At 44.9% G+C, this 13,374-nt stretch overlaps 1 protein-coding gene across 6 annotated transcripts in view; it reads right to left on the bottom strand.

The window, feature by feature from the left end:
• CASK (peripheral plasma membrane protein CASK) overlaps positions 1-13,374 on the bottom strand; it is an 822,681-nt gene extending 809,307 nt beyond the window's left edge. For all 6 annotated transcript variants that reach the window (XM_075887512.1, XM_075887514.1, XM_075887513.1 and 3 more), the window contains exon 1: positions 12,508-13,374. In XM_075887512.1, the coding sequence (XP_075743627.1) occupies positions 12,508-12,566 (59 nt within the window). In that variant the 5' untranslated portion in view covers positions 12,567-13,374. The remainder of the gene's footprint in view (positions 1-12,507) is intronic.

Raw genomic sequence — 13,374 nt, 5'->3', positions numbered from 1 at the left:
TGCCTGCACCAGACGAAGAAGGTTGCATTCGCGCATCTCAAAAGAAAGAAAGAAAGAAAGAAAAAAAAGAAAGAAAGAAAGAAAGAAAGAAAGAAAGAAAGAAAGAAAGAAAGAAAGAAAGAAAGAAAGAAAGAAAGAAAGAAAGAAAGAAAGATGAGCTGTTTCGGAGAGCACCGACGAATGCGCATCGACCGGGGTTGTTTGCAGTGAAATCGTCCTGACATCAATGTTACCGGTTAACCTAACGGGCCCGTGCCAGCAGACTTGATTGAAGAAATAAAATTACCGCGTACAGGGCTGTATACGTTTTTTTTTTTATTCCGCGGTGAAAACTTTGGAGCAATGTAGATGACTTTCATTATATTGTTTTCGTACGAATGACTTCTTTGAACCACATTTTTTTCAATAAGTCTCGAGAAAACCATTGGCTGAGAAAAAAATAAACTTAGGTAGAAACAACTCTGGTAGGACATCAAAGCTATAACCTAAAATGTAGTATAAAAACAAAATATACACTGTACAACACTAATTTAGTTTTGAAGTGTATGTGTACGCCTATATAGTTTCTAAAAAGCCTACCGTTTGTTGCCTGTACGTTTACAAAAAAAATGTAATAAGTAATACATATGCACTATACTGAGCCTCTAGCTCTCTCGAATGTTTTGTGCGCTAATGATACAACTTTCCTTAAAGAAATCTGCTTTTTCTCTCTTTTTTTCATGCGAAAGTCTCGTATGGCTCACGAGTAGACAAATATGGCATCCGGCATTGACAACGCGATATGTACAAGTAGTCGTGCATGGCACATGTCCACATTCCTCAGCTAAAATTTCAAGAATTAAAGTAAATGAAAGGCGAAATACATGTAAATTAAAGTGAATTAAAATGGCAAGTGTATAGCCAAGTGGCTAAGTAGAATTGATAACTAGGTGCGCAAGAAAAAGCAGATCAAAATTCATCATCATCATCATCATCATCATCATAATCAGCTTGACTAGCCCCACTGCAAGGCAAATGCTTCTCCCACGATCCGCCAATCAACCCGGTATTGTGCTTTCTGCTGCCACGTTATACCTGCGAGCTCTTTTAATCTCATCGGCCCACCTAACTTCCTGTCTCCCCTTCATGCATCTGCCTTCTCTGGAAATCCAGTCAGTAGCCTTTAATGACCAGTGATTATTCTGCTTACTTGCTACATGTCCGGCCCATGTCCATTTCTTCTTCTAAATTTCAACTATGATATCCTTAACTCCGGTTTGTTCCCTGACCCACTCTGCTCTCTTCTTGTCCCTTAAGGTTACACCTATCATTTTCCTTTCCGTCGGCCGCTGCGTCTTCCTCAGTTTAAGCTGAACCCTTTTTGCAAGCCTCCAAGTTTTTGCTCCGAACGCTTTCTAGTGAGGCTAGTCTAGCTGTGATACTCGAGGAATCAGAGTGTGTTCAATGCGATACAATAGGGCTCAGCGAAGTTAGAAGGACACGTGGCGCTTACACAGTGCTGAAGAGCGGACACGTTCCATATTACCCTTGACAGAAAAGAACTAGGGGTGGTGTTTCTTATACACAATAATATCGCTGGAAACATAGCGGAGTACTATAGCACCATTGAGAGGGTGGAAAATATCGTAATTAAGTTTAACAAAAGGTGCAAGATGAAGGTGGTACAGACCTACACGCCTACATCGAGCCATGATGATCATTCGGATGAACGCTTTCATATAAAAAGACGTAGAGTCAGCCATTAATAAAGTAAATACACATTCTGATGGGCGACTTTGATGCGAAAGTAGGCAAGAAACAGGCCGGAGACCATGCAGTGGGGGAATATGGCATCGGGTGTAGAAATTCCACAGGGGATTTATTGGTAGAGTTCGGAGAACGTAATAATTTACGGATCTTGAGCTAACCGTGGGTGGACATGGTGAAGTCCTAATAATGAAACTAAGAATAAAAAAAGGTTTCATTCTGCGTGCACACCCAAACATTGTACAGGATATATTAGTTGGCAAGATTCGATGCAGTGACCTTAGAATAGTAAGAGCTCGTATTCACCTAGATTCAGAAAAGTAAAGGCATAAACTGATACGCAAGAAACCGTGAGCTAACGGTTGATTTGATTGATAAGTGGGGTTTAACGTCCCAAAACCACTATATGATTATGAGAGACGCCGTAGTGGAGGGCTCCGGAGTGAGCTAACGTTGAGACGGGAAGTACAGGAATTCAAAGTTTCGCTTCAGAATAGAATCGCGGCCCTAAACGAGATAACCGACGTTAGCATTCACACAATGAACGATAATCATACCAGTATCATCTCTCTGAAATAAGAAATGAAAGAGTCTCCACTGTTTTGAGAGATTCAAGGAGTACGCCTTGTTTGAGTATGTTCCAAGTACAATTTTCGTGCATGTGCATTTAGCATCAGCTTTTATATTTATCTCGTGTCCTTGCAGCGAACCCAAAGGTCTCTATATATATTAAGCGCTCGGCGCTTTTTTCTTGACCCATGTTCGAGCCCTGTTACTTCTAGCATACCTACATTCCGATCTTCCACACCCTATTAACCTACACTTTCACCATTCGAGTTTAGTTTCACTCGAAGACTTCAAGGCGTCAAAGAGGAGGATCCCTGCCACGAATTCATCGCTCGGTTCAGAGTTCTCACAATTTGCATGGCCAGTCCACACTGAGTGGACACTATAAGCAAAGTAGCATTCAACGCTCAAAGTAAGTATAACTACTGAAGATTAAAAGAACTTTCAAAGGAGAGCAGCGGTGGGCAGACTTGTGGGCGTTGCGCGGCAGCGTTTTGACCGGACGCTTCCGGGCTCCGAAGAGCGGCGCAAGAAAGGCTCCAATCAGGCTCATGGTGGCTGATACCGCGGGATTCCACTTCCGCCACTCGCAGGAAACCACGCTCCCGCCTCGTTATCAGCTCTGCAGCCGGCTATTGGAACATCGCGTATACACGTTATAACAGCTACACCTCGGCTTAAATGCACAACAACATCAGCCGGCTGCCCACCCGAACACTGAGCCCGCATCGCGGTACCATTTGCGACTTCGTGTTAAACGTATACACCTGATAATAGTCGCTGGCACGGTGTGACAACACCCAAACGTGCGCACATATTTTGTAGTGAAGTATACAGTGCGTATTTATTATACTGCACACGGTATAATCAGAAAATTTCTATTCATTTTTTTTAGTCATTGCGGAAACTCTGAGTAAGTACATGCGCATTCGAGCGTCGATTCGTTACTGGATGCAATCGGACAGCTGCGTCTCGCGCCGGTGGTTCAGAAACTCACTGGACTCCGAGCCTGAAAAACAAGAGACATGTAGAAGCGCTGTATGCAAATAGCTCGCTATCATCATAATGAGCAGCAGCCGCAGTAACCTGACTATTCCCAGTGCGGGGAAAGAGGCTTTCTTTTGTTCCGCCAATCAACCCGGTCCTGTGCTTTCTGCTAGAACGTCATACCAGCAAACTTCTTAATTTCGTCTGCCCACCTAGATTTCTGTCTCCCCTCACGCGTGCGCCTTCTCTTGCAGTCCAGTCAGTTACTCTTAATTACCAGCAGTCATCCTGCCTACGCGCTACGCGCCCTGTCCGTGTCCATTTCTTCTTGACGACTAAGATGTCCTTAACACCCATCTCATAAGCCTCAGAGCACCGTCAAGTCCCAGCAACAAAATGTTCGAAATTTGAAAGTTTTCATTTTATATCAAAATCAATCTTTCTTCATCCGCAGCAACAGCAACAGCAGCAACAGCGACTAATTCAATGCTCAATGAAGGGCGAAGGCCTCTCAAAATGATACCCAACTTACGCTTTCCTACGCAAGCTAATTTTATTTCAAGTCTGCAAATTTCCTAATTACCCCACACCACCTAAACCTCTGACGTCATGGACTGCTTTTCACACCTTTTAGTATGTCCTAAGACTTTTCCTAACATTTGTTCATCGGCGCTGTGCAGCTACTTTACTACATTTTACAGTGTCTACCAAGCTTCTGTACATTCACCCATCTTTGGCAAACGTTAGCGAGCACCAGCCGGTACTAAAGAGTGCCGAAAATACGCAGGCAAATACGGCAGATGAAGTCACGTGGCTTATCCAGAAGTTGTCAGGCTGCACTGCCTTTGATATGGGCTCGTGAAAGTATTTTTTTTTTTGGATATCAGACATGGGACACCTTTCAGCAATGCGGGCAAATGATAAGGGTGTCATTACATACTAAACTGAAAATTAAAGAACCGTTTACCGTGGAAGTTCCACGGCAGTGTTTCACGCTGTCGTTAATAACGAAACATAACAACGACTGATGACAGTTTCACAATGACGCGGCCCTGCGATCGAAACGTGGACTAAGACAGTCTTTCCCGTTGTGAGGGATATTTAGCCGAGAAATATGACGATAAACATGGTACGCGCGACAGGCGTTACTAAGTAAGAGCAGAAGCACAGATTTAAAAAGTAACCAATCAAAATAAAGCCGACAAATGGGTCGTGCGTTAACTCAGCTGGTGAAAGCAAACGCCTGGTTTCGGCATACACGTCATAAGGAGGAGGGAAACTCGAAACCGGAAACTGGAGGGGCGTGCGACGGGATTTCGTTCGCAACAAGACTTGCAAACGGAAAGCCAGCCACTGCTGACTGACGGCGTGCTTCCGTCGCAAGAGCTGCCGGGCTTCGGGCAATAATTAAGATCGGCAATCAGAGCTGAACAAGACTTCTGAGCAAATTAGCGCGGTCGCGGCGGGCTCATTTAGAGTTCAAAAGGGTTCGTTTTTTTTCCTTCGAAACATAACTTAAACACAGCAGTAAACGAAGTCTCAAGTGCGATTCGGCACCCGCAAGCACCAACACCAGGCAAGTCCATGTACTACCCATCATTTCCATGGTCGCTGAACGATTGCAGCACCAGACTCCCCTCTAGTTAATTTTAGCAAACTCTATGATGACGGGGTCCACCAAGATTTCAATGACGCATTTCCGTTACGGAAGTGACGTCGAAAAAATACCGAGGTCCACCAAAATTTCAGTAACGCATTTTCGTTACGGAAGCGACGTAAAAAAACGCACGATAAGAAGACAAAAAAAGTTCCGTCAACAGGAGTCGAACCCGTGACCTCTGATTCCACAACAACCGATGCCGAGTACGCTATCCACAGCGCCACGGTCACTTCTTTTTCTTTACTGTCACACATTGATACCCTTTCGCACCACAGCCACTCCGGCATGCGGGTCCTATTGCCAAACTTTCATTTTCACAAGAGAATCTATCAATGCCAACACTTCTCAATATTCCAATTTTCTAAGCACTTCTCGTACTTTACTTACAGACTCGGCAAAATAAGAATTCATGGAACTAATATTGATACCACACTTTCATACAGGCATACGGTTTTAGGAGCGAAGCTCTCTATGACGTGGGTCTGTCACTCTTCCTCCTCCTCCTCCTCCTCCGTATGTATGTATGTATGTATGTATGTATGTATGTATGTATGTATGTATGTATGTATGTATGTATGTATGTATGTATGTATGTATGTATGTATGTATGTATGTATGTATGTATGCATGCATGCATGCATGCATGCATGTATGTATGTATGTATGTATGTATGTATGCATGCATGCATGTATGTATGTATGTATGTATGTATGTATGTATGTATGTATGTATGTATTGTGGCTCGCTTCAACAATGGATCAGCTGTCCTCGCTGCTACGAACACCACACCAGATCATCTCCATCCTCTTCAGAGGAATACGTTTTACGGCTCGCAGAGAGCCGCCAACGTGCTCGTATAAACACTGAAGCCCGACAGCAAGACAGAAAGCTGGTTTATGATGAATCCCATCGTGCTGTATCCTTTCAACCAGGAGACGAAGTGCTTCTTTTGACGCCTATTCGCACACCTGGTTTGTGCGACAAATTCCAGCCACGGTTTATTGGGCCGTACACAGTTCTTGAAGAAACTTCACCAGTGAATTATCGTGTGACGCCACTTGTAGCCCCAGCTGATCGCCGTTATCGAACTACTGAGGTCGTCCATGTCTCCCGTATGAAGCCCTTCATGCGACGTTCTTTGTCCCCTTGACTTGCCGCGGTCAGGCTGGCCGCTTTCACGTGGGGGGAATTAGTGTGGGCATTTAGTATACCAATCCTCTTCATCTGTACATTATCATCATTATCATGTGTTGCTCATGCATCCTCATCGTTGTCACGTAGCATCATCATCTTGGTCCGTTCATCTCAGCTGTCGGCTGCCGGTTCTTCGGGCCTAATAAAGGTCTTCCAAACCAAGACTTCATAGTATGTACGTATGTATGTATGTATGTATGTATGTATGTATGTATGTATGTATGTATGTATGTATGTATGTATGTATGTATGTATGTATGTATGTATGTATGTATGTATGTATGTATGTATGTATGTATGTATGTATGTATGTATGTATGTATGTATGTACGTATGTACGTACGTACGTACGTATGTATGTATGTATGTATGTATGTATGTATGTATGTATGTATGTATGTATGTATGTATGTATGTATGTATGTATGTATGTATGTATGTATGTATGTATGTATCCACCGGTGGCACATACCCGCTCTAGAGGGGGTATGTGTCGCAGGAGTTGCGATATGGGAGAAGGCGGTACTTGGACTGTTCACTATATGGACGCTAGGACGGACGCACGGGCGGACGGACAGACTAGCAGACGGACGTACGAACGGATGGACGCAGGAACCGACTGACAGACGGATGGACGGACTCATGGACGGACGGACGGAGAAAAAAAACTTATGCGGGGCATCTCCATCAACCACGCACAATATATTTTTGCTTCACAGCTGAACTAGACGGCAACACTGCGTGAAGCAGCACAGACGAAGGAAACAACAGGGACGTGGTGAAACAGAGTAACGTTGCGACGAACATTTATAAGAGCGACGGTTAAAAAAGAAGTACAGATGATAACTGTTACTGATATATTATACACTTTGCGTTGCAACCTTAGGGGCCCGCGGCTTTACTTAAACTGGTGCAAATGCTGCTAAGTACCGAAATTTGTTATAGAAGGAATATTATTTCCACTCAGTTTCAATTCGAAAATCCAGGTAGAAGACCTAAAGTTAATAAATAGATTATTTAGTGAGACTTATGAGACACGCCATCTCAGAATGCTCCCAACAATGTCATTGTATCACCGCTGGGATGCGTGCGTGGAGTCCCAAGGGGACTGCTTTGAGAGGGATTTGGTTTCAACGCTCCAATCATGCCAGTTTTTTTTTTCTACCAAAGGTCGGATACTTTTCTAAGAGACCTTGTATTTAGCAAACACAGCCATTCATTCTCTTTACGTATAATCAACACAACTCATAGCGACGTAACCTAACTCGACCACTGGAGACCATTCAATTTTGTTTTCGTTTTTTAAATCCCCCGGGACACGTTTGCGTGCGTGAGTGCGAGAGAAATAGAGACGCATATTTCTCTTTAGCGTTTTACGACATTATGTATGTAGGATGGACCATGGTAAAATAAATTCAATAAAATACATTGCAGGCTTTACCTTTTTCTTTCTCAATTTTTCACGACCTACGTGAACAAATAAGAACTCCGCACTTCTATATTTTATTTCAAGAACCTGGAATATAGGTTAGTAACGGGCGCAGTTAGTAACGAAGCCGTTAGTAACGGGCGCTGTGGTAAGTCGCAGAAGCGAACACTTAACGCAACCTCGCGCACTGAATATTGCGGAACAAGATTTACGCCTCACTAAAATACCCCGTATGCTTAGGTTGCGTCAGCAGAGTCATATTCCGTAATGATACCAGTGGAAAGGAAGAAAGAGATATCGCGGTCAAGTGCGGCCTACAGCTGAACGCGGGCGAATACACGTTTTCAAGAGTTCCTCTCGAAAAGCAACGCGGGTTGTTGTGTGTGCGGCCTCTCGCAGTTCTATACTATATACTTTGGCCAGCGCCATTTATCTTCGGCTGAGGCTACATATCGCGCCACTGTGCCGCGGATCATGCTCGAGAAATACTACGCTCGAGCTTGCTCTTCAGAGTGCGGCGATAAGAAAGCGTCCAAGACTCGAGTCAGTCGGGACGATCGAGATTGGAGACTCCGAGGGCCGCGGTTGCAGTGGCTTTCTCAAAATGCGGGACACTCGGCCGTTAAGCAGTGGCCCCCTCTGAAGTGTGCGTAAATGTCGCAATCGTTATAGCGGCTAATGAGATGCGCAGCCAAGGCACCGAGTCTATTAGTCGGTGAATCGACGTACCACGTAATCCACTTTCGAGGATCGGCCGCGAATTTATTTATTTATTTATGTGAATATACAGCAGGCATCAAATGATTGATATGTGGGGTTCAACATCCCAAAAGCACCGTATGTTAATGATAGACGCCGTAGTGGAGGGCTCCGGAGATTTCGACCAGCTGGGGTTCTTTAACGTGCACCCAAATCTGAGCACACGGGCCTACAGCATTTCCGCCTCCATCTAAAATGCATCCGCCGCAGCTGGGATTCAATCCCGCGACCTGCGGGTCAGTAGCCGAGTACCTTAGCTAATAGACCACCGCGGCGGGGCTTCAAGGCCATGCAGTGAATGAGTAGGTACAGGGCCTTGCTCGTCAAAATTGAAGAATTTTCCGTAATTACTAGGAAAGGCAAAGTTAGCAACAAAAAAAAAACAGCAATGATAGGTAAGTTTTTTCCAAGGAGAATCGGGCGATGCACTATCGTTCGTCGCAATGGAGAGTAGAATAAATTGAAACGAGATTGGTTAAACCTAAATTGTAAAAACCTTCGTAAGCACTTATACGGCAGTAGCCTTTAAGATGTATGATATAGTTTTAAAAGCAGCAAATGTGCGAACGCAATAAAAAATATAGAATTTAAGTTTCGACACGCACTTTCTCTCTATTACTAAACCTTCTTAAGTCCTATTTTGTGGCGTCGGCATTCGTTAAGTGCGATACGTTTTCAAGATAATGTGGGCACCAAAGACGACAGCGTATGACGCGCATACCCAGCGGCGACAAACGTTAAGGCAAATCATTGCGTACGCTATTACAAAGCTGTCTATTCACGCGCAAAATTACACACAGCATCGCAAACACTCTTGCGGCTAACACCCCTACGATAGTCACAAGAACATTACCACAGGAAGAGTCATTTCGACTCAACAGAATCTTTCCGAAGACTTCCACAAGACATTTTTCTCCCTTTCAATAGGAAGACAGCTACTGGGATCAATTGCGCACAGGGGCGTAGCCATAAATTTTATTTTCGGCGAGAAAGAATAGTTGAACCTCCCCGCCCCTTCCTTTGGCTACGCCACTGGTTGTGCACTATTTCCTGTCGATCTATGTCGACAGATAGCTGTGCCTCCCACCACTGCTCTTTATATAGCCTTATATATAGACCTTCCATGATCTATATATGAAGTACCAATGAGCGGCAATCTCCTTCCATTCGATATTACCCCAATATACCTAGTTGAAGGCTTGTGCGGAAAAAAATTACTTCCTTCATTAATATTGTGATGTCGTTTCGTGCGCATTTAGGCATTATCTACCACATTACCATCACACATGCGAGAAAAGTAAAATTAATGATAACTAAAAGGCACCCTGTTTCTTCCTAAAATGCCACAAATGTCGACGTTGCACGCTTTAGGTCACCCACACTTGAAAAAAAAAAACTTGTTACAATTGAAGCCGTCATAATTACCCAGAATTGTTTTCATATTATACGTAACAAAAAAAAAGCCAAGTTACCTGCTGTCGAGATGAAAGGTTGTTTATCGTAGGTCTTGTTGCTATTTGTGAAGACTATTATAATTACTTGAATAAACTATACCCGCTTAGTGTCTCGTGTAAGGCCCGACAATGGAAAGGCGATCACCATATTTGATTACAAGTTCTATTTTTGAGCATTTGCTGGTGTCAGCTTTCTCGAGTGTACAGGCTTTTTCAACGCAAATTACGTTCGCAAAGAGCTGCGCTAACGATGTTCTGACTAGCAGGTTTGGAAAAATCACTGATTAAGAACATGCATTACGGCTCCCCGGCCCGACGTTCGAAGCTCAACCCAACACGGAACAACACTCAATTATACACGTTTTCAATCAATTAGGTGTCAGCGTGGGTGCCGATGAGTACCAATACTTGAAAAGAAACGCCAAGCACCGGCTCGATCTCAATATCATTAGCACACTAACGCTCCGTTTACCCAGTACAGTTAATTAAACACAGTTGTAGTTCAGGCTTGTTGGTACGTGATAAGATGTCTCTGGCACTGACGTCACTGAAGCCGCCATTTTGGTGAACCTCATTGCACACGCAAGGTTTGCGTTGCCACGTGTTAATGTTGTCGTTACATCACTTGCAAGTTATCTAGTTATTCGGCGCTCAGAGGGCAACAGCATTCTCGCCGCGTTGTTACGATAGTGAAGCAGGTAAAACGCGATGAGATTGCCGCTGCCTTTACGTCGTCACCACCGACATGGTGGTGAACAATTATGTTATCAAGCTGCGACCGTGACATGACATGCAAGCTATACAAGGGGTTAATTTGCATCATACACTGCCTTCGGAATAATAGATTGTTAGTATATATGCACGTTTAACATCTATAACTTACACTTATGTGCGTCAAGCGGCTTTTTTCTGAAAGTATGATTACAACTTACATCTACACAGACATGTACACGTATACATTCTAATCGATATCAGATTTGACATTCACACAAATAATAATTTATAAGGATCAAAATTTCTTAATCACGGTAAAGTGCAGACGGGTGACAAGCCATCTGTAGTGCAAATTTCTAACTTTTATTCATAACGCTCCCTTAAATAAGGCAGCGACCGTGCAGCCTGCACGATTTTTCGTTTTCCACAGAAATACACCGTTGTCCAGTAGGCAGAAAAAGAAAAGACATTGCGATGCGTGCTGTAGAATAAATAAGCCGCTCGTGTCATTGTTTTTTCCTGCGTTACAACAAAGTCAGTGCTACCGTTCAATTGTTATCAGCAAATAGCAATAAGCGAAGTAGCGAAATACTCAGGAGTTATATGTCAGTCGTAGATAAACTGCAAAAACGAAATAAATTACATTACCATAAAAAACTATCCATTTAGTCAACTTTCTGAGAAGTAACTTCAGGAAAGCATCCCATGAAGTTAGAGGGCTATTATAATTTTATTATGTTCACTACTCAAAAAATGTGTGGCTGTGGGTGAAACTTTTGGTAATAACTTGGAAATTCTGCAGGATGATGCAGTCCGGTTTATAGCTTGCACGTAATAGGTTAACTCTCTCTCTCTCTGTATATATATATATATATATATATATATATATATATATATATATATATATATATATATTTGTGTTAATGGTTAAATCAGATCGATCGGAATAATTTCGCCATTAACCGCAGCGTTCCTCTAGACCACCTGTTTTTCTATCACAGAGACGTGACTTTAACAAAAAAGTACGAGGAATTTCTTGGCCCACTTCAATCGTCTTGCCTTGCTTCACGGGAAGCACTTAAAGAAAGAAAAAAAGAAAGAAACTACTTCAGGCTGTTGTGCTGACAGAAGACAGAGTTTGCGGAGGCCTCACCAGGACGGCGCAATTGTTATGGCGCGTAGCACTTATTCTGACTTGCAGGATTTATGTGTGATTGCGTGCGTTTACTCTTGATGCGCTCACCTTGCAACCATTATTAGCGTATTTTCCCCTTCCTAAAATCCTCTCTCTCCTACAGCAATGCCTTAGAGTTCTTGAGGCATATCATAATAAATAAATACCCAAACGAGCCCATTTGGCGATTTTTACGACCTTAGAATGTGCCGCATTTCCGAGGCCATGTCCGTAGAAATTAAAGTTCGGTTTTAAGCAAAGTAAATCGTTCGGCCTTTTTTTATTATTTGCAACGTAGACCACAAAACATTGCGGCTCGAACGACAGCCAGCTAACAAAGAAATAAGCAGAAAATCAATTCACAACATTGTTTAGTGTACACGACGCAACGAAGATTGAACTTGAGTTACGTCGACTCGGTAGGATATTCATTACATTGCCCGTGTTTTGTTTTGACTACTTTGTTGATCACAGCCGATGCGATTACGCAGGCGTTAGTTATTATTGGCAGAGTATAGGTCAGACTCGTATCAACCACTAGAAGTCGTAAGCGCACTAAAACGAAGTCGAGTTGTATCGAGATGCCGATGCGTCAAGAAAGCGCACCGGCACGCAGCAGCCCCGCAACAGCTGTTGGCCTCGAACCAAAAGAGAGGGGGGAAAAGAAAGAAAAGTGATGCCCGGGAGGAGCTCTCCTCCCCTCCGCAGTCAGTCGCATCCCACCTCCGCCGCATCCCGAGTGGAGAGGGGGAAAGCGGCAAGCACGAAGACCAGCGAAGAGGCGCGCGGCCCAACGAGTTCGCCGTCGCGTTTGGTACTCACTTTCCGATGAACTCGTGCATCTCGTAGACATCGTCGAAGACCACATCGTCATCGGCCATGCTTGTGGGCGACGAGCTGGTCGAGCACCACACGGTGTCGGTGGCCGAGGCTTCTTCTTCGGTCGCGCACGAGCCGCTGGCGGACGAGAGTGACGTCGGAGTCGCCGCCACTCGGCTGAGGAGATCCACGGCAGCGGCCGTTCGGAGGAGCACACCCGCGCGGCTCGTGTTTGTGAAATCGCACCAAACACACTTGACACCGGCGCGGTGTACACCCCCTTCCTTCTTCCCGTCTGCTCGCAGACGATCCCCACAAACACACACACACACGGAAAGTGGAAAGAAGGCGCGACCGGATAGATAACGAGAAGAGGAGGGCGAGAATGGGAGAGAGTATGACAGCGAGCGGCGCGCGCGCACGCACGAACACACGCGCGCGCACGCAGCAGCAGCAGCAGTGCCGATCAGCGAGCGCAGCTAAACACTTCTCCACTGGTCGGTCGCTAGGTCAGTAGGAGCTCGGCTGCTCGGCGACGGGTAGGCCTAGCAACGCCGGCGCATCACCCACTGACATATCTCGCCGCCTCTTCCCGCGTACAGGATACGCTTTTCCACCGCCTCCCGAAGATGTTTTTTTACGCGCGAGTGTCGAGGGGATGCGACATGCCCGTGGTTCGACCGGGGAGCGACGTGTCGTGGCCTTGATCGGTGCCAAACTAGAGCAGACACGAGCAGCGGCGGCCGGAGAAAGCAAGCGCCGCTGCGGCCTTCGCCGTCGTCGCTACCGCCTCTGCCGATACGCGACGAGCTCGCCGGAGCGCCGGGGGTTTCTCAGCGCAGCGGCGGAGTCCGCGGGCGAGCCGGCGCT

The sequence above is a fragment of the Rhipicephalus microplus genome, chromosome 1, assembly GCF_043290135.1.
Source record: "Rhipicephalus microplus isolate Deutch F79 chromosome 1, USDA_Rmic, whole genome shotgun sequence".
Lineage (NCBI taxonomy): Eukaryota > Metazoa > Arthropoda > Arachnida > Ixodida > Ixodidae > Rhipicephalus > Rhipicephalus microplus.
Note: the sequence above shows the minus strand (reverse complement) of the source record. Positions and strands in the feature narration are given on the sequence as shown.